The sequence below is a fragment of the Rhamphochromis longiceps genome, linkage group LG8, assembly GCF_057381845.1.
Source record: "Rhamphochromis longiceps isolate RC_006_pf linkage group LG8, R_longiceps_female_GT1.1, whole genome shotgun sequence".
Lineage (NCBI taxonomy): Eukaryota > Metazoa > Chordata > Actinopteri > Cichliformes > Cichlidae > Rhamphochromis > Rhamphochromis longiceps.
The window spans coordinates 17,447,645-17,475,318 of NC_140564.1; the positions used below are offsets into that span (position 1 = coordinate 17,447,645).

At 40.6% G+C, this 27,674-nt stretch overlaps 2 protein-coding genes across 3 annotated transcripts; one reads left to right on the forward strand and one right to left on the reverse strand.

Moving 5' to 3' along the window:
• Positions 1-3: 3 nt before the first annotated feature.
• Positions 4-27,653, reverse strand: ift140 (intraflagellar transport 140 homolog (Chlamydomonas)). Of its 2 annotated transcripts, XM_085416167.1 has the most exons (30): positions 27,517-27,653; positions 26,925-27,088; positions 26,620-26,841; positions 25,681-25,802; positions 25,467-25,597; positions 24,797-24,972; positions 24,537-24,628; positions 24,354-24,460; positions 24,088-24,230; positions 23,619-23,822; positions 23,442-23,514; positions 23,255-23,346; positions 23,010-23,137; positions 22,791-22,908; positions 22,551-22,672; positions 22,326-22,452; positions 22,115-22,246; positions 21,351-21,583; positions 4,293-4,470; positions 3,737-3,927; positions 3,539-3,634; positions 3,327-3,459; positions 2,992-3,132; positions 2,742-2,870; positions 2,411-2,593; positions 2,116-2,319; positions 1,720-1,932; positions 1,378-1,544; positions 1,091-1,232; positions 4-930 (listed from the first exon to the last, which is right to left on the reverse strand). In XM_085416167.1, exons 2-30 carry the CDS (start codon positions 27,069-27,071, stop codon positions 751-753), a joined length of 4,326 nt encoding a protein of 1,441 aa, XP_085272293.1. In that variant the 5' UTR covers positions 27,072-27,088; positions 27,517-27,653; the 3' UTR covers positions 4-750. The 2 variants fall into 2 exon arrangements, with proteins under 2 accessions (XP_085272293.1, XP_085272294.1); XM_085416168.1 differs by lacking the exon at positions 23,619-23,822.
• On the forward strand, positions 5,439-15,821 carry tmem204 (transmembrane protein 204). Its single transcript, XM_085416169.1, has 3 exons — positions 5,439-6,712; positions 8,730-8,885; positions 14,505-15,821. Exons 1-3 carry the CDS (start codon positions 6,433-6,435, stop codon positions 14,747-14,749), a joined length of 681 nt encoding a protein of 226 aa, XP_085272295.1. The 5' UTR covers positions 5,439-6,432; the 3' UTR covers positions 14,750-15,821.
• Positions 27,654-27,674: the final 21 nt, after the last annotated feature.

Below are 27,674 nucleotides of genomic sequence, written 5' to 3' on the forward strand. Positions count from 1 at the left end.
ATCTCATTTTATTTGATGTTTTAATGGGAACTTTACAATGTATAAGAACAATGCAATTAATTCACAGTCTATGGTACTGCTAGACGTGGCCTCGTGTTATCAAAAATAGCTCCAAAAGGCTTTACAGAGATGAGTCAAGACACTGAGAAGATATTTACATTTAATACATCAGCTGAATATGAAAATAAATTGTACCAAATGTGTGTAAACCACAGTCAGACATGAGGAATAAATCAATCCCTGTAAAAACAGTCGTTCATAAAGCCACAGAGATAAATCTATAACATCATTCAGAGCCAAGTTTAGCTCAAAGGCGTTCTGCGTTCACAAAAGCTGCTGGAAAAAGGTTAAACCTAGGATTTAAATTTAAGAATAAAACAGCTGCATTACATGATTTCCCTTTGCAGAGGATAGAGGTTCAATGTTCATTATATTCAGCATTTTGGAGAATGTTGCAACCTCGGCCAAGTTTGTCATATACATTAACTCCATATTGCAGTATCTTGTGTAGGTTTTTGATGTTTTGCAGCTCACACACACACAAACGTTTTAGTTTTCGTGTTTTCCACAGTACTCATTCAATATCTGATAGTCGAGTGCCTTTGAATGCAAACAGATGCTGTGCTCAGTCCACATAATGTGACTTTGGCAACCCTCATATCTCCCATGTAAGTTGTTTCGGACAAAACTAACTCCACAGTTATTTCCGGTCTGAAAAAGTGCAGATATATTTGATATAGTTTTACTGGGTTAAAACATGTTTAAATCCTCCTCCACTTCATCTTCCTCCTTTGAGATGTGTATCTTGTCACTGCGATCCATAGGTATACCAAGCTCTTTCTGCAGGGCCACTAGGCTGGCCTGGCTGATGTAGTAGCTAACATTCTGGGATGGCAACAGCTTTTGGAGCTGCTCCAGTTTACGATTGGCCTGGAAAAGAATTACAAAGGACACAAATAGAAAAATTTAGAAAGTAGCACCAAGGATTTGTTTTTTTAAATTGAGTTACATGATGAATCATTACAGCCCTACATTAATGTGATTAGTGTAATCTGACCTATTGAAAAATCTAGAAAAAGAAGACAGTCACCAATTGGAAGTTGCCTTGCTGACAGTGGTGCTCGATAAGGAAACCAAACACATCTCCAATCCTCACAGCAGGGTCCAGCTCTGGCTCCTCCAGCAGGGTTTCACACAGCTGCACCGCCTCGCTGGCATCCTCGATGTACAAACTGTAGACAAATGTGATGAGCTCAAAGCTTCGCAGACAGGTTGACCCGCGCAATAACGAAACATCCATCAAAAACGACCCGTTCTATGATGAAAACTAAAACTTACGGTAAAACTGAAATAATGAAAATGAGTTCATATTCGTACCTGCGTATGTGGACAAACTTCCTGATTAAGGTGATCTTGTGCTGCAGATCAGCCAGTCGCACTTCCTGTTGTCCGCTTGAAGCGTCCTTTGCTTTTGAGAGACACTTTGATGCCTCAGTCAGAGCATCCAGAGCCTTTTCATAGTTCTGGTAATCATCAATCTCCACCTTTTAAATGATAACAAAATAACTTTTTATTGAATCATCAAGATTTATCTATAAATTGTATTTTGCTTGATGTGCTCTGATACTGAGGCAAGCTTTTTTGTTTTTTTTGTTCCAATTATATAATTCAATATAAACGTCAAAACAAACCGGCCAAATGAACTGATATTTTGCTCACCTGAGCACAAGCTTCATAGAAGCCAGCAAGCAGGTCCGGTGCCCTGCCTTTAGTGTAGAAACCAATAATTGTTTTTAAGATATCTGGATCTTTACGCCAGTCTAGAGATTGGAGATAGTTGGCGGCCAAGATGAAAAGCTCTTTCTGACGACTAACATTGGCAAAGAAAACAATTTTCTCTGTGTCGCCTGACTTCAGGAGCGCCCTCATTGCCTGTTAAGAAGAAACAAAATAATTTAAGTTTTTAGAGTCACAATTATTTCGTTTCCAGTGTAACAGCATGACGCATACTTTTTTTTTCCCTCAAGGAGACACATTAGGTGTTGCATATGTATCAGGCAAGATACATCCTATGCACAGAATTCCTAATGAGTGTATAGCACATCTGATAATTACCTTGAGTTTGTTGCCAGCCTGTGTGTATTTCTTAGTGGCCAGATGGTAATTGCCCTGCCGCATGCAACAGTCAGCGATCCTCTCCAGCAGCTCCTTGCGGGCCTCTTCGGACATATCCTTCGAATCAGGTACAGTCATTCTCTCGGCCAAATCCTCTGTGATCGTTAGGTTCTGCGTCACGCACAGTTCCAGGGCTTGGTGGTACTGGGTACACAAATGTGGAGACACAAAAGCAGGAGTTAGCACATATGAATGGATTTACGAGCAGACAGGTGATGCTGTGTCGCAGCGGTACCTTCTTGGCTGCTACCAGTAACTCCACTGACTTCTCATACTTGGAATGTGTGCTGAAGAAGTCAGAGCAGCGAGCCAGGAGGGCTGGGTCTGAGCTCTCATTGAGATCCTCTGCGATCATCTCAAGAGCACCAAACTGCTCGGTGGCAAAGGCCAGCTCTAGAGCTCTGGACACATAGCCAGCCTATAAGAAAGAAATGAATAAATATAGCCACAGTTGAAAATCTACTTCACATTGCTTACTTTAAATGTATTTAACAATACCACCACCCCCCCTTGTGGAACGATTTATAATGCATCAATCCATTCACTGGAAAGGAAAAAAAACACACCTTGTGGTAAAGCGCAACAGCACGATCCAAATGGGAGCCTTTCTCCTCATAGTAACACGCAGCCTCCATCATGTCCTCTGGGTTACTGAGCAGGGCCAGGTTCATCAGCTGGTCATCCAGGCCGTTCTCCTGATCAGAGAAACACAAGAAAACAACGATGGGAAAAAAGAAAGCAAACAAAAAAAAGAAAAAAAGTCTTGCTTTATATATAGATATATATTTCTAACTGAGGCTGCTGAAAAACCCTTACTTTACAAAGTCGTATAGCATTATTGTAGGCCTGGGCTCGTGTGTAGAAGTGAACAGCTTGTTTAATATCATGTCCCTCGTAATGCCTGGCCAGGTGGTAAGAAGCTGCTCTGTCTCCCGTATTGTTGGCTATCTCTGACGCCTAGGAAATTTCAAAAATGTTATCATATAAAAGAAGAATGTAAATTAGTCAGAATAACAATACTGTTTACAGTGGCTTACAGTGGTACAAGCCTATACATGTTTCCTAAGTACACAAGACACTATATATAAATCAGTAAACTCAACTCTTCAAGATCAAATTCTTTAAAATTACAAGTTTAAAAACTGAGTCACCTTCTGAATGTCCCCCCTGTAGCAGAAGATTCGAACGAGGGAAAGATAATCCTGAGCACACTCGTAGAAATGCAGTGCAGAATCCAGGTCTGCCTGGCTCTCCAGGTACTGGGCCCACCACTTATAGATGCTCCTGAGTTATACATATGGAAGGCCTGGTGTTTAAAAGCATTTCAGATGTTTTTAACCATAAAGGGAGAGCCGGGACTTACTTGTCTTTCATTTTGTTAACATAAATCTCTAGAGATGACGTGTCGTCCTGGAGCATTCTGGGCACTTCAACTCTGTGTGTGTCTGATTTCTCATAGCTGTAACAAAAAGGATAACAATCAGTCACACTTTGTATAGTTGTTCTGACACACACGACTACATTACTGACCAAATAATAAATAAGCTTTTGTTTTCCTTACTAAGTGAGGGCCAGTGTCTTGTCGCCCATGGATTCCAGGTATTTGGCATAACTGTAGTACGTGGCGCGCAGGTGGATGCGATCATGAACTTCAGCTGTCTCCAAAGCCTGCTGCCATTTACCAGAAGCCTGATAGAAATTGTTCAGCAGGTCGTAGCGCTGACAGCTTTTGTACAAATTTTCTGCATCCTCCTGTTGGAAGACAGGAAAAGATGATGGAAAGATAAATGCTTTTGGCCCGGAAAGTCCCTTAGTCTGTGCGTGGTACAACTTAAAGGAAGGATGTGTTATTTGTAGCCAAAGCATGTGGCATTTCTGTGAGCTGGATCGCAGGTTTTTTTGTTTTAAAAATGACTAAAATTATCTTCTAGAATGATTTTATAAACTCAAGTTCCTTTTTTTAAAGTTATCTTGTCTTTTTAAATGAAATGTAATCTTTTCTCTTATGGAGTTTTCACATTAAGTTGCAACCTGAACCCAAATACAGAGGAATAACCCTTTTTGCAATTCTTTCTTATAGTCTGGGGCGAAAATAAAAAGATTCTTTAATATCTCACCAGCATGCCCAGCTGAATGGCCAACATCGCAACTTGGGTTTCTGGTTCAGGCTCAGCCTCCGCCTCCTTTAGTGCTTTTGCTGCCCTGGCATTTCCCATATTCCCAAGGCACACGCGTGCCACATCCAGCCGGCGGGTTTTCACACACATCCGTGCCATGTTTTCCCACACCGCTTTACTACAAGAGAAAGGAGAAATGGCTTGTTTGCAAGGATGATGTGTGTGTGGCTCACTGCCTTGGCATTTTAGTATTCAACAGTAAGATCAGTTATACACACATACACAAATAAGTAAATATATACATAGAAAAAAATTAAAAGTTGGTAGGTATTTAATATTTTCCACTTATGTCTGGTTCCATTTAAGCTTATATTTGATAGTTAGACTGAATGCATGTGAATATGGGGACAAACCTGACTTAAGGCTTTAAATGCTTTTATGTCACTAGGGTCAGACTTTTAGTGGTGTAGTATCATTCCAATATCAAACAATGATAATGAATGTCCATCAAACAATCCTGTTTACTGATAAAAGCATAACCTAGAAATTATTACATTTTAAGATGGAGAAGAGGATTTTAAACTCAAAACAGAGGTCATTCTTTATCTTTCCTTTTCTTTTTTCCTTTTCTCTGACGTAAATCAAGTCTTTTACACACACCCCATCCCCCAGTTCAGTTTCAATTCCAAATATAAGATTCCACAGCCATCTGGTCTCTATTTCCATCCCCTCCCTCCTCCTTGCTTTAGCTGATACAGATGTGGGCTGTTTATTAAAGTTAGGCAACAGGAAATACCCCAAATCTTTAGGGGCCTTGCTATAAGAAGTGAGACAAAGTGAAAAAAAGCAATAGTAATAGGTGGCAGCCAAAGTCTTACTGTTTATGGTAATAGAAAACAAAACAGAGGGAGGGAAAAATCTGGGTTATTTAAAAATGTTGAGTAAAAAATCATGTTCACATTACTCTGAGTGGCCAGATTTAGAGAGCCAGAAAAGGAAAGACAAGAGAAGAAACAGGTCTACATTTGGCCTCTCTTCCCATCCTCTTTTCCTCTCAGGAAACACATCCTGTTGCTGGCCGACTGTGGCAGTCACTATGTTTGTTGTACATGAGAGTGGAGACTTTAGCAAACGCCCCCTGGTCTCCAGACAAAAGAATATACCGAACAGTGACGTCTAAGAGGGGGTCTTTTGGACATTCTGTCACATGAACGCACTGGCACAAACACAGGCTCATATTTAAAGTGATCATGAAGGAGGGAGCTGTTTGTTCAGTGCTTGCTACAGCTGCTAAGTGATTCCTCGGATTATGATGAACTGCAACTCCCCTGCATTTCAACTCTGACCGCAAACATTTGCAGAGAAACCGTGTGTGCGCGAGTGAGCAACAGAGAAAAAGAGAGAGTGAGAGGGGGGAAAGATAGAAGGAGGTAAAAGGGGGTGGGCTAGAGGACTTCTTGTTCCAGGCAGGCAGCAGGGGCTCTTCAAGTTGAGAGACAGTCTTGGGTAGTCAAAGCAAAGCCACCTACAAGTCAGCTCCTAGCAACGCTCTCCGAAGAATCTACTTTTGTCATCTGTACTTTTCTGGAAGAAATGTGGCATTTCTGAGAAGAAGAAAAGGAAAGTCGATCTACTGCACACCTAAATAAACCAACTGCAAACCCAGAAGTCTGAAAAGTGCATTAAACAGAGCACTGGAGGGTGGAAAAGCAGAAGATAAAAGTACAAGCAAGGACTGAGATCCAAGAGTCAAGCTGCAGTCAGCCGGAGCCAGTGGAATGGACCTAGGTGCCAGTTGGATCAATCCCGACGTACCCACACTGCTGTCTGAGGAGGAGGGCTGAGGATCTGCTGCAACGACAACCGACTCCTGAATGAGGATGAATGGAGATGTCCTTTAGCTAAGCCCTAAAACAAAACTCTTGCCGAATTCATCCCTGGGTGAGCTGGGACGACACTAGCTAATAGCTGAAAGAAGAAGGTGGTGGTGGAGGAGGTGGAGAGTAGCCAGGGGGCCCAGAGCACTGCTAGTGCTCCTGGCCCAGAGGAGAGGCGAGGGAGCTGGCAGCCCACTGAGCTCGAACAGGACTCGGAGCAGGGGCACGACGGAGGGGGAGAGGTGGCAGGTGCCGGGCATCACATGGCCTTGCAGAGGCTGGTGGTAGCAGCGGTGGCCGTAGCCCTGCTGTCCCTGGTCCTAAATAATGTGGCAGCCGTCACACCCAGCTGGGTTCTGCAGGCTCTGGAGGACGGCCGAAAGCGCAGTGTGGGACTATGGAAGATGTGCCCCAACGGCGGGGAGAGGGGCCGTGACGACCTCCAGGCTGACAGAAGGGGGCAAGGCACACAGAAGCAATGTGAAAGCATTGGTTGGGGCTCTGAGTATGCAGGCTACCAAGAATCCCGTAGCACTGTCAAATGTAAGTTTTAACTTTACTTTAGATTTTACATTCGACATCACAGCATGCTTATGTCTGCTTTAAAAAAAGTGTCTAACCTTTGTCTTGTTAAACTTGCTGACTGATACATTGGTACATCCTTATAAATAAAAGAAATACACTTAATGCTGCAGATATCGCTGTACTGCAGAGTTTTATATAGTAGTCAGTTTTGTTTGTTTTCATATGAAAACACACCTCTGAAGAATTTCACTGTTGGGGTAAAATTGACATCCATGAATTAAATCCAAGCTCCTAACTTCCAAGTTTATCCAATGTATTCAACCATCCAAAAATCTGTAGCATGTACTCCATAAAACAGCTACATTTTTCAGTCAAAGTCAATGCTACAATGGATTTATATGCTTCTAATAATAAGCTCCAAACTGTCATTCAAGAACAAGTCTGGGAAATGCTGGAAATCCATTGGCCAGCTTTACTGGTCACTGGGCAGCGCTGCCAACTAATGGCAGAAGTGACTTACCATTCATGAAAAAATAGTAATCGTGTCAATGCTCCTGTGCTGGAAGTGTATTTTATAACCCTGTTTCCAAAAAAAAACAAAAAAACTGGAATATAGGTCACAAAAGAACAGAACTCCTCCCCCCACAAAACTTCAAAAAACATAACATAACATAGAAACCTCGACAATTTCAGAAAATCTCAGCCAATATAGGAGTTTTATCCTTGCATGATTTCATCATCTGCGGTATAAACTGCCATAAATAAAAGACTCAGATAATCTGGAGAAATCTACATACTTCTAAAATCAAAGTGAACACAGTTTTTGCATCCACAAATAAAAGTTCAAGCTCTAACACGCAAACATAAATTGAACATGAACTGGTATTCATGTAGAGGTTTTACACTCTAACTGACCACTTAATGTATCTACTGGACTGTATGAATACATGAATGTCTTCAAGGGAAATCTGTAGATGGATGTTTCAGGGGTTGTTGTGGCTCAGGAGGTAGAGCAGGTCATCTACTAATTGAAAGGATGATGGTTCATAAGTATGGATGCTTTGCTATCCTTGGCGTGATCACAGTGTACGTGTGTGTGTAAATCTTAGATAGAAAGCAGTTAGATGAAGAAAAAGGTACTGTGTGAATGGGTGAATGAGACATGCTGTACAAAGCACTTTTAGTGCTCAAATAGAGTAGAAAAGCACTATCTAAGAACAGGTTTATTTACCTTCAGATCAGGGAATGATCAGCTGTATCCCCTGAGTCACATCAACCAGTAAAACAAACACACAAAAAATATATTAATATGTATAAACAAGACTGAGAAACACAGCTGCCTTTTCTGGGAATGATCTTATATGAGATAGATAGAGTCATGGACAGTCTGTCCAGCAGGCTATAGACAAGATCCATCCAGCTCAGTTCCAAAGCATCTGTGATGGTATAGGGATGGAGTAGTACACAAGGCACTGGCAAAGTGCAGAATGTCTGGATACTTGCGTATGCTGCCATCAGGGCAGCGTTTGCTTCTGGGAAGGTTTTGTCTTTTTCAGCAAGACAATGCCAAACCACATTCTGCACGTAATTACAATTCTGCAAGTATAACTGCAGTTCTCCAGAGGAAAAGAGTCCTGAGCATTCCTGCCTTCACACACACACACACACACACACACACAAAAAAAACTGAAACAAGACAAACCAGCTCTGAACCACTGTGAAGCTGAAATCCTATATTTACTTTCAAAAGTAGATGAGTTATACTCCACAGTTCAAAAATCCTTCAGTGTTTCAGAAGAAGAGGTGGCCTCTATGTTCTGTGTTGTTTTTGCACTAGATTTTTTTTTTTTAGAAACCGTGGGTACATTTTAAATAAATTAGTAAATTGGTTTTATGGTGCCTTCAAAAATTCAGACATATAATAAAGCTATCCTTTAAAAACTATTATTGCCATTTAGTTTTTCATGTGTATATTTGACCCTTTTACATCACAGTGCCAGAAATATGACACAACTTTTTCTTCTTGTCCTTCAAGTGCAGTTTAACATGATGCGAGCATGTAACCTGATAGCGACAGTGGCCCTGACTGCAGGTCAGCTGATCTTCCTTCTAGGCCTGATGAAGTTGCCCTTCATCTCACACGAATCCCAGTGGTGGGAAGAAGCCATCGCTGCACTTTTCCAACTAACCAGTAAGTACCAGCATCCCCTCTTTTTAAGTGTTTTGCCATTTGCAAAGATTTAACCAAATCCAAAATTTAGTGCCATAAAATTGGGCTGTAATCACAGCTGGACCTGCACTGGGCAACTTTCCAATACTGAAGATCGACTTCTAAGCCTCAAATGCTGCAGGAAGTTACTGTGAAAAACTTAAGACACTAGCAAATCTCATCCTTTAGGTCTACCTAAGAAAAAGTAAACCCTAATTTAAAAAAAAATAATGCATCATAGACCATATTTTTACTAAATGTGGATACTCATCCATATTTAAATGAAAAGTGGTCACAATAGCGGAAACAAAATCTGACTTGATAAGACTCTCCATCAATTCAGTCAAAATTTCGAAAACGAGAGGAAGATAGAACCTGTACTATCCTCAGGATTAACTGCAATTGGAATTAACTAGCATCTATCCATTGTCGATCCCTCCATCCATCCATCCATCCTCTACTATCGACATTAAGTGTCCCCTAGTATTGACTTGTCCCGGTGCCCCTGCTGAGGAAGTGTGTTGTGCGCTGCGGTCACTCAGCTGCTTGGTTTCTGAGCAGCATGAAGGGGGTCTGCTGTGGGTTTAAATTTAGTCCTAGTCCAAAATCCATGGACCAAAGCTGCAGTGAGCCAGGGAGCGACTGTCGGGCGCCAGGATATCCCTGCTCAGGACGAGGAAATGTCTGTAACTACCTGTTATGCAAACCCCTGAGCTGAAGAAGGAAAAAGAGGGGAGGGGGGAATTAACGGGAAAGACAGTTTTCGACGGGGACTGTGTGTTTGTGTGTGCACTGACAGGAGGGAATATGTGCATATATGCTTGTGTATGTTAAGAGTGTGTTGTGGCGTGATTGTCTGTTTATAGTGAGCTTCGGTGAAGAAATGTCCTTTGGTACTCATGACAGCAGGGTGGGACTTGCCTCACTCTAGATACACTGGCCTAGCTTTTATGTCTGTTTACAAAGTGTCTAAGAGTAGTTGCAAGTAAAGAATCTCCTCTTTATCTTTAGTCTATTCAGGACAAATTCCAGCAGGGCTGATGGCTTTTATCTAAAGACCTTGGTGAGAGGATTGAGGCCCACCCAGTATTACTGCATTTTCCTATATTAGACAACAACACGAGGAACACCTCAGTGGCCAAGAGCTCATCTCACAAAAGAACGATTACCAAAGGCAGCAGCATAATAGATTTGGCATTCTAAAAAGAAATTTACAGCACACACCTACTTCCCTGACATTAAAAAAAATAACACTCTCTGGAAAAATCTGATCTTCCAATTTTACTCTTCTGACACAAAAAGGTTATTATCAAAATGTAATCTTGACCTTAGAAGTTTATCAGTTCATAGTCGTTCATAGGACACGACACAAGAAAAAAAAATCAGATGACAAGTGTCGCTTGTATATACTGAGCTCCTTTGTTTTCTTAAAGACAGATTGCTCCAGAGAACATCTTTAACACATGGACAGCAGATAAAACTACCAAAACTAAGAAAAAAAACAGACTAAACATTCGAATTTTGACGACTGGAGCTGAAGTTAACTTGCTACTTCCAGCTGATAGAAATCTTCTGTTTGAGTTTATTACATACATAAAAATAAACTCAACAACTGCTACACTTATATTATTTTCTTCATCATTTCATATTATTCACTTCATATTATTTTCTGATGTTTTTAAAATACACTCCCATATCCACATACACGTAACACGTGTATCAAAGCAACTATCCACTAATATTTGCTACGTGAAAACTCTGTGACATGCAATAAATATGTCTTAAAGGCAGAACAGCATTATTTTAACAGATCAATCCAGACCAAACAGACCTATCTGTTCTAGGCTCGGCAGATGTTTTCACATATTAGAAAATGATATGACTTCCAAATATTATCCTATGAAATATAAATTCAAAATAAAAAAAGGCACATTTCTTTAAGCCTTTTTTTGTATGGATAACAGCAAGATGTTTCTCAAGGTCACAAACAAGGCTTGTTCTTTAGACAAACTAGAAGTCTAAAGCTCCAGTCACACCGGCCTAAAGACTTGTCAGCAACCTCCAAGTACCCACCAGTCACTTGGGAAAAATGTGTATTTCCTGAATACTGCATAGATGTGTCACTAGATGAGAGTAAACTTTGATCTAATGGGTGGGGTAGTTGCACATGTAAGTCAAGAGTCATTAGATATAAGTCAGCAACATTAATCCTACACCATCCTAAGCTTGGCCGTCTCAACCAAATTTCTTGAAAATACATCCAATGTTTATTGTATTAAAGCACTATGAAAAAAAAACTTGGGCCACCTCTTATTTCAAGCCAGGCTTTCTGGTCATTTATTAAAGTGGTCTTCAGCAAAAGTTCTCCATGCTTTCTGAAGCTGAAGTTTTTCTTCAGACATTGTCTGCCTTCCACTCATTTTTACTTCAGTCCTTGCACCAGACCATTTTGTTTGATTGTTTAACGGGCATAAAATAATACTTTTGCACTAATAGGGCTAAAGGTTTAAAACTTGGCGTATTTTAGCATGGTGAGTCTTTAAAGATTTGTGAAAACTGGACAAACAGAAGACAAAAGAAGAAGTGGCCCATCGACAGCAGATGAACAGCATCTGGAAATCATGGTCTGAACAGATAAAAGAAAAACTTTCAGAAAAGACCTGAAACAGGACCATGAGAATTGCATCTGGCCCTTCAGATGATCCATCTACTGTTTACTGAAGCCTCATGAACAGCAGTGACACCTCAATGGTGCCAGTGGAAGGGAAGGAAGGGAAAGGAATAAATTGATGGCTTTTGCCAAAATACACAAGAACTGAGCTGGAAATCAGTAGAAACAGGTCTGATAGAGTGATGTATCCAAAATTTAAATTTTGGGTCGTTAGAATAGGCTCCAGCCCCCCACAACTCTAATAAGGATAAGCAGGAGAGAATGATGATGGATGGATGGATGGATGGATGGGTTTATATTTCCATCTGCTAAACACGGTGGAGGATCTCTCATGGTTTGAAATGCACACAGAAAAGTCCCATTTTGATCCATCATACAATACCATCTGGAAAGCAAATTCTGTTTTTACCTTATATACTGCATTTCCATGTATATTGGTACGTGGTTCAATAAATAACTGCACCTATTTCCATCGGAAAATATAAAGAAATGATGGTGGCTCAACACTTTTGCACAGCACGTTAATCTGGGCCACAGCGGTAGCCCAACTAAACGAACAACAGACTAACAGTGCCATCCCTAAAACCACAAGAGTAACATGAATAATAAAAATGCCATCCAGTTTGGAGCATTTTTGGAGGTTTGGACAGTTGGACAAATAAACAATTAATCAATTCTAAAAATAACCATCAGATTCAATAATAATGAAGTGACTGAGCCATAATTCCTGGAAATAAAGGCTGAAAAATCCCAAAGAAGACCAAATCATCTGAGTGTAGATAGTTATGCAGGCCTCTACCATTCATTCATTCCCCACTCCCATTTCAGCCCTCCCCCACTGAGTCACTGAATGGGGCTCGCTTCTGAATGAATGGAGGTATTTTTGCCCATCGCTCCCTTTCACTGGAATGTTTTCATTTTCGGACGTGCCAAAATGCTTTACAACTGCAAGTAGAGTGTGAGTGTGTGGAATAACAATATTAAGCTGCATAGAGCCATATCTCAGCAACACTGGCTGGTCCAGACTGAAAGCACAATAGTGGTCTTTTCACCCCGTGAGACAACTCTGGAATGTGTTTTCTGAATGGACACGGCTCTAACGTGACAAATGTCAACACTGCAGATCACATCCCACTAAGAAGCAGGTGATTAGTGAATTTGTACGATCCGTTCACTGATTTTAAACCTGGCTCCAAAATAAGTCACATTTGTGTCTTAAAGTCTGTGGCTCAATAGATTCCTGGTGAGAAGCAAGACATCATGACAACTTCAGTAGGTCACTACTAGCTAAAAGGAAAATGCAGGGCCAAAGGAATTTCCAAGAACCAGTCACATAGCAGCAAGACTCATTAAGATTTTCTCTGTGACACATTGTGTCAGATGTCCAGTAAATGTATTAACCTCGGAGCTCAGGGTGTGGCAAGGAGGCGAGGAAGGAAGGATGGAAAGAGGAAGCAGGGGAAGGAAGCTTGAGAGATAAGTCCCTGCCAGAAAAGAGGTTCACACAGCCCACCCTGGCTGGAAGCTGGAGAGGAGATTATTCATTTTCTTGGATAAGGAGCCAGACAGGTTAAACATGAACAGACATGAGCAAACAGTTACATTCTTACATACACAGTGTAGTGGACACATATTGATATACAGACACAATTATCCACATCCTCATTTAAAACAATGACAACCATCTTACAGTGGAGGTAGAGAAAGAAATATAAATGAACTTCCCTCATTGGTGCCACTGACTGCTTCAGGAAACCGAATGATTCATATCCTAATGCACTAACATCCCTATTTCCAGTGATTATTTTTGGTCCCTGTATTTATACCACTGTGGATGAGGCAGGTTTTTTAGACATGTAGCATTGTTGAACTATATAATGGCTCCAGAGCACACTTGAAGGCATTGAATGAGGAAAACCCCAAGAAGTGTTGCTTTAAGACACACTGTACCTAACTGTAAAGAAGTAGGACAACAGCGGCCATGGAGACAGTGAAAAATGTTGATACAACCAAATAAAGATCAAAGGAACAGCATGAAACTAAAGACTAAGGCTTTATAACTTCGCATGCAAGCAGGAATTCCTCTTTGCTTCAGTCAAGCTCCTGTGAATCAAAGACAGCAGGAGATAAAACATCTCAAAGGCTTTTCCAAGCCTGTATTCATGCTCTGATATTTTTCTGCTATTGAGAACTTTAATCTTGAGATTTCTGAAGTTCTTCCTCAGAGGAAACAGATTTCCCAAATCAAAGGCTGCGCACATAGCTCTGGCCTTCCTGAGCAATACAGTGACTACAGTGATGGGGTCTAAGTGTCAGTATGTGGGATTTTAAAAGCCACAGAGAGACTTCAGTTGTACATTAGGCCAAGCAGTCTCTTTCACTTGGGCTTCTAAATATCAAAGGTAAAAAACAAAAATCGTAACTGTTGTTTTTCTTGGGTTGGCCAGTTCCAGTGAAAGGAAATCTTAATGCTTCAACTTACCAATACATTTCCAAATTTGAGAGAATGGGATTCTTCTACCACTGCAGGTTTCATTTTATTAACTGTTGTAACTAAAATGTCTTAAAACGATCCCAGAGACTCTGTCTCAACCTTACAATTAATTGTCAAAAGTCTCATCTGGTACAACACAACATTGCCAGCTCATGGTCATGCTGACCTCGATCACCTGGTTTGAATGTGCACAGGAGTTGCTAGCATTCCTGTAAACGCTTCATTTCACCAACACAGTGTTTGCACTCTGAGTCTCTCAGTAATTATGTCAAGATGAAACATGACCTTGTCTGTTTTTCCAGTGTGAAACAAGATGCAGCTTGAATAGAAGAGCACCTCATAATTTAAAATAAGAAAAAGCACAAATTGTATTTCACTGGATCCTGATATTGGTAAATAACAGCTGACTGATTTTTCTCTCTCTGCTCCGTTGCAGGTTTTGTTCTGGTTATTGGACTTGTGACCTTCTATAAGATCGGGCCCAACACCCACCTTTCCTACTCCTGCTATATGGACATAGCAGCTTGCCTGCTGGCCACTATGGCTGCGGCTATGCTCATCTGGAACATTTTACACCGCCGTGATGACTGCCTTGCACCTCGAGTTATAATCATCAGTCCCTCACTAGCGTCACCTTTTCACCCACGTCTGGACAATGACTATGTGGAGTCGCCTTGTTGAACTCAGGAGATCTCACATGACACGCCAGTGACAGGACCCTTCATGTTTAACTCCAGCTACGTGACAGTAATGGGACTCTCAAAAGAAGACGACGCTCCTGTGCTCCCACAACAGCTGGACTAACATACGCTTGCAATCGTATTCTATTTCTCCCATTCCAACAATAGAGATATGATAAATATTTTGCTATTTAGTGCACAGGTTTCACATTTTTAACTAAAGTTAATGTATAAAGCAGCCCTAACGTTCCAGGGAAATTCAAATCCTGCATGATTCAATCATGTATTCAAGCCAGAGTAATCTGTTAAGTAAAGAATTTGGATTAGGACTGTCTTTCATAAAACATAATTCATATGAAAAGATCAAGCTGGAACTTGACATATTTTATTAATGGTGCATTTATGAAATGGTCTCCTGCACAATCATAAATTTGAGAAAATGAAAGATGTTGAAATTATAATACTAGAATACCTCATATTTGTGTTCACTAGTTTAAAGTTTATTAAAAAATGTTATGCACATAATAATTATATATGTTACATGTAGGGAACATGCCAGGATAAAAGCTGAAGAGTCTTCAGTTAGCTTTTGGGCCGTGCTTTGCCAAATCAGTGACAATATTTAATTTTTTTTTATAGCCAGTGAGAGATGGCATTTTGAACAAATGAAAGAAGAACACGAGGATATATTATAATGTTCCAAGAATACTTTGAAGCAAGAAAATTTAAAAAAGATAAAAGACAAATAACCCACTAAACAATGTGTATGGATAATTGTGGAATAGTTTTTTTTCAATTGTTAGTAGCTATTTTGCCGATGTACTGCAACTTGTTCAGTTAAGTTCATTTTTCATGATGCTTCCTTTATGATTCTCTCCTTGCTTTGGTACATACTCGATACCTAAATTAATATAATATATATAAAAAATAATACCATAGCGCTATCATAAGTAGTAGTAATGACCATATCATATTTCTGCAAAAAAACCCAGGTTATTTGTGGGACTTCCACATTAAAATAATAATATACCATGTATATCATGTAAATTCAATAAATTTATTGGTAAGTATAATCAAGCAGTGGTTGTTGTCTTTGCTGCTTGGTGCCCAACATCATGACAAAGGCTCATTCATTAAAAGTTTATTTTAATGAATTACCATTTTTCTAGTGACTTTAACCATTTATCAACTGGAAATTCTTTATCAGCAGTTGTCTTCTCATAACATTTAACCAGAAATTACATTAAGAGGAGAAGTGGGACAGAAATGTGTTGAAGAAAAACTAAAGATGACAGTTGTCCTGCCCATGCTCCCAAAGAGCTGATTAATTATCTTAATGTGAAACACATTAGCCAATCATGTCACTGTGTTGAGAGAAAAAAAAAACAATTTTGGGGCAAAGTCAACAAACTTTATTTCTTTTTTAAATTGGATTTGCCTGCTGATTCTTTACAGGATTTTTATTTTTATTCCTCTGTATTCCTCAATATTTGATCCAAGATGGCTGCTTCCAAAACAGATTTGATTTAAAGAGGACATGAAACGCTACACATTTAAAGGCTAATTTACATCACTGAGCCCTGCTCTCAAAAACTGACATAGAACACTGTCTGTGAAGCTGGATTTAAGAAATAAGTGTTTAAAGTCAAAGTTTTAAAAACATGTTTAGCGTCATCTTCTGTTAGTAAGGAATGTGGTTGGTTGGTTGCAGCAAATAGCCCTATATTAGTTTATGTTAGCTAACTAGTGACAGAATCGATAACTCGGAGGAAAATAAGGACACTAAAACTAAAAACCAGTTTAAGGGATCACTTTTGTGCTGCTCCTGGCAGAAAAAATGTGTTTTATGTTAAGAAACTGTCTCTTTAGTAGTAAGTGGCTGTTTGCTGTTTGGCTAACTGCACTCAAAAGGGAAAATCCAGCAGTGAGCTGTAATGTTTGATTTTGTAAAGTAGCGGTCCCCAACCTTTTTTGCGCCACGGACCGGTTTATGCCCGACAATATTTTCACGGACCGGCCTTTAAGGTGTCGCGGATAAATACAACAAAATAAAACCAGTACCGGTATCACAAAAAAATAAGATTTATTCATAACACACGTGAAAAGACCCAGGAAAAAAAGTTAACGATAAAAACAATAACAAAATAACGCTGAAAACCGATAAAAACCCTGAAAACCATACATTTCACACCTGAGCCTCAACTCTCGCGGCCCGGTACCAAACGACTCACGGACCAGTACCGGTCCGAGGCCCGGGGGTTGGGGACCGCTGTTGTAAAGCACTTTATGAATAAGGACTGTGTGGAGGAGAGCTTGTTTGAGTCATCAGACCAACATGCTGTGAAAAAGTGTGGGTTTTTATTTTTGCACAGTTGTGACACCTACATGTTTCAGGTCCATCCATCCATCCATTCACTTCCGCTTATCCTTTTCAGGGTCGCGGGGGGCGCTGGAGCCTATCCCAGCTGTCATAGGGCGAGAGGCGGGGTACACCCTGGACAGGTCGCCAGTCTGTCGCAAGGCTAACACATAGGGACAAACAAACAACCATTCGCACTCACATTCATTTGCACATTCACATGTTTCAGGTCATCAAACAAATTTTAAATCTAGAAAAAGATTTCAGTGATGGTTTCATTTATTAAGGTAAAAAAAATATCCAAACCCTCCTGGCTCTGTGTGCCTTCCTTGTTAATCATGAATGAACTATTTCACTACCCACACCCAGACCTGATTACTGCCAGGCCTGCTGGATCAAGAAATCACTTAAACAGAGCATGTCTGACAAAGTCAAATATGTTAATAAATCTAAAAGCAACACATCATGTCACAATCTAAGGAAACAGCTGAGAAACAAAGTACTTGACATCTATCTTTCTGGAACAGGTTACAAAGACATTTTATAAGGCTCTTGCACTCCAGTGAACCACAGTGAGAGCCATTATCCTGTCGTCCTTCTCTCACCCCAACCGGTCGCAGCAGATGGCCGCCCCTCCCTGTGCCTGGTTCTGCCGGAGGTTTCTTCCTGTTAAAAGGGAGTTTTTCCTTCCCACTGTCGCCAAAGTGCTTGCTCATAGGGGGTCATATGATTGTTGGGTTTTTCTCTGTATCTATGAAGCGCCTTGAGGCGACTTTTGTTGTGATTTGGTGCTATATAAATAAAATAAAATTGAATTGAATTATCCACAAATGGAGAAAAGTTGAAACAGAGGTGAACCTTCCCAGTAGCGGCCGGTATGCCAAAATTACGACTCATCCAGGAGGTCACAAAGGAACCCAGAACAACATCTAAAAAACTGCGAGGGTCACTTGCTTTGGTTAAGGTGAGAGTTCATTATTCAACAATAAGAAAGAGACTGCTGACGTAAAACTAACACAAAGAATCTCATACTAATAGTCAAATATGGAGGTGGTAGTGTGACGATAGTACCATGCTCTCGACCAGATAATCCAGAAGGAGAATGTCCGTCATCAGTTCATCACACAAAAATCAAGCTCACTCTGGTAATGCAGCAGGACAATGATCCAAAACACACCAGCAAGTCCTGGTGCGTCACTCCTCTAAACAGCTCACAAAAATCAAAATGAAGGTTTTGGCCTAATCAAACTTAAATCTAATTGAGATGCTTTAGCCTGACCTTAAACAGGCTGTTCATGGTTAAAAAGCCTCCAATATGAATTAAAAATAGTTTTGCAAAGAGTGGGCCAAAATTCCTCCCCAGCGATGTGAAGCACTTTTTGCCAGTTTCTCCAAATGCCCGATTGCAGTTCTTGCTGCCAAGGGTGGCACAGTTATTAGGTTTAGGGGGAAATTACCTCTTCACAGGTCATCGGGTAAGTTTGGAAAGTTTTTGTCCCTTAAAATATTAAACCACCATTTTAAAGCAGCATTTTATATTTACTCAGGTTATCTTTGTCTAATGAATGAACTAAAACATGTAATTGTGACAAATATAGAAAAAACTAAGATAAAGGGGGGGGGGGGCACTTTCTCATAGTACTATACGCGTACAGCTGCATCACAGCTGTTGAACCCCGAAACCATGTCCAGCAGTTATATCTCAGCAAATCCAAAACAACCTAGTCTCAGAGTAACTTCCAGTTGTACTATTATAATAAGGAACTTGACTCTAGCCTGAAGCATCAAAGGATGGTACAAAAAGTACTGAATGACGATATCAGTTCCTTGGAGAATGAAAACCTCACAGGGAAGAACAACTAAAATTAGCTCATTCTTTCCAGTGACAACTGGCTTAAATGGGGGTCATGAGGGTCAAATGTATCACACCAGTCTCAGCCTGAACACCTTCTTGAGTCATTTAATTCCAAGGAAAGTTTGGCTCTAAAGAATAAATTCAAAAGAAAAAGACTGTAACAGACTGCTTGCATAAGTGTGGGAAGATAATCTTGTAGCAGCATGTCACTTAAAAGTCAAGGACAATGTGAATGAGAGGAAGCAGCACAGTGTGCACTGAGTAAGACATCCCAACCTGGATGTGACACACTGCTTTTAACGGCAGGAGGAACTTTGATACTGACAACATCACCTTCAAAGTGTGTTACATGTTTTATATCTCATCCATGGATACTGTGGGTTTCATTATCAGAGGGAGGAAGGGCCTTTTATAGTGCACATTGATGCAGCTGTGACTCAGGTGATCTCACCTTTTAATGCACACATGTCAAACAGGCATATTGCCTCTAGTGTTTCCACCAGATATTTCCTCAAAATAAATCTACTACATCTGAATGAATTCTGGTTCACGAGCTAGAGTCAGATTTAAATATGAGACCCTTTGTTAATTCAGACCTGCATCATAGAGACAAGTCCCTGAAGATACAGGTTAGTACTGCAGGAAATGCATAATTCTGTGGGTGGAGATATGCGGGAATCATACACAATACAAATCTTCAAAAAAAAAATATGCGCAGCAGTAAAAATAGCCTTCAATGAGGAACCAAGTAAACCTGTCATCATGCCTATTAAACAGTTTGGAATATCCGGCCAATGGTGTAAGCTGTTTTCCCATTTGTTTGTTTTTATGCTATTTTCCCATTTGGGTAATGTTTGTACGTGCGAAAGCAACGCTACAGCAGAATTGTTCCCTGGATCACGTACTCCCCTAAAGATAATATCAGATCATCGCTGATATCACATAAATTTCTCAAAGACGCACACACACTTGCAGGAACTAACACACACATCCTTTTAGTGACCTGATTTAATGTTTGTAAGAATGGAAAAGGGGCACTCGCTTTGGACCAAACTGGCAGGGGGACCTCGAACGTGTGTGTGTGTGTGTGTGTGTGTGTGTGTGTGTGTGTGTGTGTGTGTGTGTGTGTGTGTGTGTGTGTGTGTGTGTGTGAGATTTAATGTTTAGAAAAGTACATCCCCTCAGAACACACCCGCACACTAACAGAAACAGTCACACATATACACACTGAAGAGTTCCTTCCCTCAACAGAGACACACAAAAAACCCTTAATCATGTCCTGTGTTTTTAATCTAATTTATGTACAGTGAGTTATTTTAAAGGATCCATATAGAGATTTCAAATTGAAAGATCATTGGTGTGTCATCACTTTTCGTTGCCAGGTGTTTAATTACAAAGGCTCTCATTGCTTAGGACTAACAGTATTAATGATGGACGTCGTTTCTGGGACTGAAAAATTAAGGCTAATGTACTTTAAACCTCTATTTATTGTAATTGTCAGCAAGGACCAACGATAGAAACCCAATTGAAAAAAACTTTTTTCAAGCCAAATTTCAGGTTAAGTATCTCAAAAGTAACTCAAACTTCTGAATAAATAAAGTAATTTTTAGTTACTGAGTCAGAATTTTCAAATAATTTTGATATGCTCCCGTGGTTTCTGTGGACATCAATAAATACTCTGCTTTTAGCAACTCAGGTCATACTGAATAAAACATTAAGCTCATTTTGTAAATTATACTTATCATTAGAGTCAGAAAGAAAGATTGACCTGTGCATGCTCATTGGCCAATGACTTGACGATCACAAGTTGTTAACGAATGAGAGTGCGGTGTGCTTGACAGTCAGATCCACCTCTCAACTGTCATGTAAGGTTATAAAACGCCAAAATGGTGACGATGAAAACTCTCAGCTCATAACCAGGCAGCACCTACCAACAGGTAATGACACAGACACCTACATCCATCCTTTATACCCTGTATGTTTTTAGAGGCAAGACAAATTTTGAAAATATTGAAAAAGCAGGGACAGTTTCTTCATGAGACTTTAAGAGAGCATAGCACACTAAAGGTTACAGAGCTATTGTAAGAGTTTGACCTTAACAGTCAAAGGTGCTGAGTAAAATGAGATTAAATGAAAATCAACAGTTTGTTGTAGCTCTCCCACTGCAGAGCATTGGAAAGCATTCCAAGAACTGTCAAGGTTGTGTTAACAATGCTACCCCCTGTGTGCTGTGTGCTTTGTCTTTGAACTAAAGCCCCTGTGGAAACAATTAGTGGATTGGTGGGGATGTGATGACGGTTATCAAACAGAAGCAAATACCATGCTCCATGCCTCCTCTATTAGCAAATACCACTGAGAAAGACACATGCATCTGTGATGTAAACATACCTCTTGATGAGCTTTATAGACTTAAAGGCTTCATCCATGTCACCGATAGTCAGGTAGAAGCTGAAGTTGAGCATGGCGTCACGAGTGGCCTTCTCACAGTTCTCCAGACCTACAAAGTCTCTAAGAGCTTTCCGGGACACCATATGAGGGACCTGGGAGGGCGTCCCTGTCGTTGGCTGGGTTCGGTATGACGATGCCGAAACCTCTATTAACCCTTGATCCTTCTCACCTGGCTGGTAAAAATATGTAGCAGTAAGATCAGCACCCACATGATTCAGACCCACTCGTAATAAGCATGTTGTGAAGTGAGAACTTAAAAATAAAATAAATGTGAAATACAAAGGGGAACAATGAGCACTAGAGACTGAGTAGGAGGGATCACAAAACATGTCTACCGTACTTATTAAGTGTTTTTGTAGCTGTGCACAATTAGAGTTGTAGATATTCCACAGATGCACTTGTGCTGGCTGGAGTTTTCATGTTTTCTTATATGGAACGCAAGGCACACACAATCACAGCACAACAAAGAAAACTGAGGCTTTCTGAACGAACCGTACAGAGCAGACACTTACTTCAGGCAGAAATACATCACCCCTCCGAAATAATAGCTGGGGGTGTATTGGACCAAACACAGAGTTGCACATAAGAATAATGACAAGCATAAATAAAAAGACACATGATACATGACACAAAAAAATTAAGCAACAGATTTATATGTGGATCACCCCAGCTAAATGGAGAACACACACAGGCTCAGTCCTCACCTTGCAGCTATAATAATAGTAGGGCACATCCAGAGCGAGGAGCGCCTGCATGCCTGGAGGTCTAGGGGAGCAGTCCTGCAGGAGGAGCCCATGCTCCTGTGTGCAGAAGAGGGTCACCACCAACACATCCACCTAAGTGAAAGGAAGCCATCATACTTTTTAACTACCCTTTAGTTATTACTATATTACAGTGTTTAGGAGTGGTCTTTACCATATCCAAGGAACTATTTAATATGGATTCAGAGCTGACTGGCACAGTCTCGCAGACAAAAAGACGAGGTTCACTCTCATCCCAAAAATGAGACACAGGAGAGTGACCGCTGAGCGACCACTGCTGCCTGGAAAACAGAACAGAGTGAGCACAGTATGTAATCAAAGGGGGGAAAAGGTAATATGCACGAACACAATAAAAACAGACGAAAGCTACTTTGGTTACTTTTCACTTTCTTCTTCCTGTGAGATACCACTAGAAGGTCTGCCAGTGAAGAAGTCAAAGTGTGTCACAGTGTCCATCTCAACATCATAAAAGTACACTTTGTGATCAGGTCGCCCATTCACCTGAGAGGAAATAATCTCGCACAGTTCATTTAAGTTAAATATGCACAGTTTGATATAAAGACATTACATTTCCAATATGAAATAGAAGCAAGGTTTGATGTGCTCACAGTACACTCACCTGAGAGATTAGGATGCTGACTTGGCTCCCATTAGCATTACATTTAACTGACCTTAGTGCTCCCAGATTGGGAATCTGGTCAGCTAGGTTCTTGGTGCTGCAGTGAGCTTTGGCATCTCTATAAGGACAAAGAACATGTTGATAAAGATTCAATAAAAAAAGCACAGAGGCTTCTTTTTAAATTGTTTTAACCAGGATAACATCCACGTGAATGCCAACCTTCTGGAGAGGTCGAACACTCTGATGTTTGCCGTGTCTGTGCCCACCACCAGATAAGACTGGCGCACATTGAGTAGTACAGGGTTTCCCTCTGCCTTGGAGAAGGTTAAAAGCTGCTTCACTGTGCCCTGAAAGCAATACCCAAGATCAAATATGTTTACATTCTTTAAAATCCACTCTGACTTAACGTCAGCTGATAAGCTGTCTCATATTTGTGTTTATATAAATATATGAGGCAAACAGACCTGAGGTGTGCGGATTTGTACCCGGTTTGGTTCTACAGTGTAAAGATTCTCGCCGTGTACAGCCACCACGTGCGAATCACAAGGAAATGATCCTGGGAATTAGAAAGACGTAAGGCAGAGAAAGCAGATGTGGTGAAATTAAAGGTGGAAACCGCGCTGTTTACTGTTTTTTCAGTGAGTGCTGTACCTGTATTGCGCAGACTTGTCCCTGAAAGCTCATACACAGTGACCTGCTTGCCATTCCAGACCGTCACTGAGTCCTGACAGTGTGACAAAAAGAAAGTTATGTTGACATGACAGCAGTTTAAACTTCTGCTTGTCACCAACAGGAATACTTTGTGAAAGCCTTCATCTCTACCCTTACCTTAGTAACACACACCCCTCTGACATGTATGTCAGACTGCAGAGAAAAGTGCAGACCTGTGTGGAACTGAGTGATGTTGAGCTGTGTTGGGGAAAGCTGCACTGCTGCCACCTGGTGGCTGAAGTGGGCTGACATCACATGCTCACAGAGGATCAGAACTGTGTTTGAATTGTTTGCCGCCAGGAGATTCAGGTTGGAGCCCCACTGAAGGATAGATCAAAGTGGAATTTCTAAACAGAACACTACAGATGGTTTGTGACATAATCATTAAAAAAATTATGTAATGTAATCGAAACACCCCTAACCCATGCATGTTTGGATTGTGGGAGGAAGCCAAAGTATCTGTTCAGAGTACTGTACTGGTTAGTTTAACTGATGACTCTTCATTGGCATGACATCTGGGATAGACCTGGAGTGGTAGAACATGGATGGAACGAAAGTAATGTACTAATGCTGGTCAAGACATTACCTGTAGCTGAGTGACATTTCCTCCAATTTCTGTTGGTGTCTGCAGTTTCCACTGGGGCTTAGTGTCACCTCTACTGCTACCCGACTGCACCACCATCCTCCACATTGCTATGCGTCCATTGGTGGTGCCAGCTGCTAGGATTTCTGAGTGTTGCAGAATTTTTAAAAAAGAGTTTTTTTTTAACCTATGCATTTGGAAACATTCAGGAATATGGTGATGGGAAAGAAAAAGCTTCCTTTCATTTACAATTCTGTGCAAACTTTTACCTTTGCCTGCACAGTATGAAACACAGTTGATCATCTCTCCCCTCTCATATCCCAGAGTCTCATCAAGAGACAAAACATAGTTGTCATCTCTTTCCAGATCCCACAGCCTAAAATATTCAACAGGGACATTATTACTCAAGTTTGAAATTTACATGTTTTTTTTCTCAGTGTGTATATACTGACCTGATGACCTGCTCCCCGGATGCAGTGATGAGGAGGCCATCTTCTGTCCACACAACGTCTACATTCTGCCCGGATTTGCTGCTCAACTTACCCTGTCACAAAAAAAGTCACGCATTACTCCACACTGATCTTTAGTCCTGGCACAGAATATAAAAAGGGCACACATATTCAAGTATATTAATAATTAAAGTAACTGAGATTGATCATTCATGTTGATATTACTGGTTAATATATATTTTTAAAAAAATCTTTCTGTATACCTTCATAATCTCCTGTGCTCCACCCTCAGGTCCGAGAGCATACTGTGACAGCATGAGGTTCTCTGTGATCACTGCGAGGGCCTCTGTCTTCTCAATGTAGAGAAGTTTCTTGATGGAGCCCTCCACACTGAGAAGGACACTCGTCTTACAATACTCATCCACACTATGGACTTTACCTATATGCATAAGACATGGGATTAAAGATGAAATAAGTGGAATATCTGACAGCTCAAACCACAAAGTGTTCATATTTATTAAAGATCAGACTGGATTCTGGATCAATAGCATTATAGCTTGTTGTATTTTCCCCTTTCTGGAGACTCCCACAGGATTACTGCTTCACAGAGGCAAAATACACTTTTGATATAATTTTCAACAAGTCTGCTGGATTAATCAGACTTTCTAAAACCATGAATACTTTTCTCATACTGTTCTTCGTAACTGTTCAAAAACAAAGCAAAGTATCATCAATGCAATTTACAGAACAAACAAATAAAATAAACAGCCTTTATACATTGAGGGCTGTGACTGCAGAAGACTGCTGGCCTCAGACAAAATTATACAAGGCAATGAAAAAACAAATTGTGTCTTAAAGAAAGTATGGTCAAATGCATTGAAAATAACAAATGATTTAATTTTCCAAACTCCAACAGGAATCACAAACTCCTACCATCTGCAGTGCAGATAAAGAATCCAAGTCCCTCCTGTGGCCCCATCTTCAGAGGTGCCCCCTTCCAGCTAAACTTGTCCAGCGCACGCTCATCTCCTCTCACAGATGCTCGAGCTAGCATTGCCACATCACTATAATAAAATACAAAAAATAGTATTTGATTAAAAAAATGTCATACTCTTCCACTTGATATGGGACTTCGAAGGCTGCTTACTCTCCAGGTGTGGACGGTCTGAAGATGCAGCAAGTTAAAGGTTTCTTGTATTCATGTTTTACAAGGTGGTTTCCATGAAGTCTCCCTCTCGCATCCACCTTCCATACTGCCAAAGCTCCAGACTGTCAATAACAATAATAACAGTAATAGTTAACAGTTAATTTGCCTAGCACTTTCAAAACAGTTACAAAGTGTGTTAAAGAACACAATAAAATCTTAGTTAAAAACACAAAAGAAAAGTTCAAAGAGTTAAAACACGAAACGGTTTGTTTTCTTTTTGCATTGAGCCAGGCTGCACAGACAGCTAAGAGTGTCTGATGTGCAGAATGCAGGCAGTGACTTGGTTCATAAAAAGTGACCAAATCTGTAACATGTAAGGCTTGTACCCATGTATCGTATACCCAAAAGGTTGTGAGGAGGAGAATGATGATTTATTTCTTTGAATTTGTTATAAGTCTGGCAGCTGAGATTTAAATGAGCTGGAGGTGAAAGATGGACTTCTGGCTGAGATCCCAGTAGAAGGAATTACAATTATTCAAACACAATGAGATAAAAGGATGTATGACTTTTTTCAATGTCCACTTCAGATTAAAAAAAACAAAACAATCTTCTGCGGTAAAAAAATGACACTAAAGGTATGCTGTACACACTTTGAAAAACAAAGGTTAGGTAGTTTCCAGTCTGTGTTCACGCCATGTCGGTAACAATCTCAGGGAAGCAATTGTTGCTTCGATCAATCTGGAAAGGGTTATCAGGCCATTTTTAAATAAGTCCATCATTTTACAGTGAGTGCATACCCAGAAAAAATAAGTGATTATATCTTATTAAAACTGATCCATCATTCATGAAAACATCAGCATGTAAAAGACAATAACGTCCTGGCATATATTATTATATTACATAATAATATATGCCAGGACGTTATTGCAAAAAACTCACCTCATCACCAGTTACCAAGCGGCTGCCAAAGCTGCTCCACTCCAGCAGTTTGATGGTGGTTGTATGTACACCGGGCAAGACTGTTTGATCTCCAGGGGGGTGTGTCAGCAGCACTACTTCTCCATTATCCCAGCCTACCGCTAAAACTGGCTTTGTTGGATGCCAGCGCAGCCCTGTGGGCTGGTGAGGACGAACTACATGGCAGCTCTCCACATACTCCCCCTGAACATGAACCAGATAGGTGTGACGATATTTGTGTGTGTCAATATGAGAGAAATGTTACATACTTTTATGTCCGAGGTTACCTGCTGCAGATACAGGTCTACTTTTCCACCGGTGGCAGGACTGCTTGAGGCCACAGCCAATATAGGAAGACTTGAGTGCCAGGTCAACTGAAAGGGTACATCACTGCTATCAGGAGCCTCAATGCGGTGATCAAAATAGACCGCCATATCGCCCGTGTACTTCTCTATATTAAAAAAAGAGAGACAAAAGACAAAAGATGGATTCCTCTGTTTGTTAAGCTTTGGAAAAAAAATTACAAGTTAGCCCTAAAATGTAGAGTCAAGTATCATTCTCTGCTTTAGGTTGCTGTGTGTTTGTTTTAGTTTTTTTGTTTAGTTTTTTTGGAGTTGACATGGCTAGTTCATTAATGGATACATGCAGACAGTAAACAATGCAGACCTAAGTGAAGCTATAAGTTCACCGTAATACTTGACAAAACCGGCTGATACTGTAGCATTACAGGAGATAGCAGCATCACTGGAAAGACGATAAATCCAAATTAGCTTCAACTAGCAGCTAACATTAGCTAAGCCAGGTAAGCTAGTCAAAGTTAGCATTTATGGCTGGCCCTCGCTAACGTTCAACGAAGTCAGTCATCTTGTCGAAACCCACCTCAGCTCACTTTCTTCTAAAGTGACGCCAACTTATCTGTAGAGACTGAAAAGGGCTTCAGACATCGACAGTTACTTCCAGTGTTGTCGCGTAGCCTCTGGTGTGAGCGTAAAGCGTCTCTCCCAGTTGCCCCTGACAACCTTACAGACTGCACAGGA

Excerpts from the sequence above, each read along its gene's own strand:
- tmem204 (XM_085416169.1), top strand. The coding sequence starts at position 6,433 with ATGGCCTTGCAGAGGCTGGTGGTAGCAGCGGTGGCCGTAGCCCTGCTG. Across the intron at positions 6,713-8,729 it reads ATCCCGTAGCACTGTCAAAT|TGCAGTTTAACATGATGCGA; the intron begins GTAAGTTTTAAC and ends TTGTCCTTCAAG. Across the intron at positions 8,886-14,504 it reads TGCACTTTTCCAACTAACCA|GTTTTGTTCTGGTTATTGGA; the intron begins GTAAGTACCAGC and ends GCTCCGTTGCAG.
- ift140 (XM_085416167.1), bottom strand. The coding sequence starts at position 27,071 with ATGGCGGTCTATTTTGATCACCGCATTGAGGCTCCTGATAGCAGTGAT. Across the intron at positions 26,842-26,924 it reads TAGACCTGTATCTGCAGCAG|GGGGAGTATGTGGAGAGCTG; the intron begins GTAACCTCGGAC and ends GTTCATGTTCAG. Across the intron at positions 1,545-1,719 it reads TCTATGAAGCTTGTGCTCAG|GTGGAGATTGATGATTACCA; the intron begins GTGAGCAAAATA and ends ATCATTTAAAAG.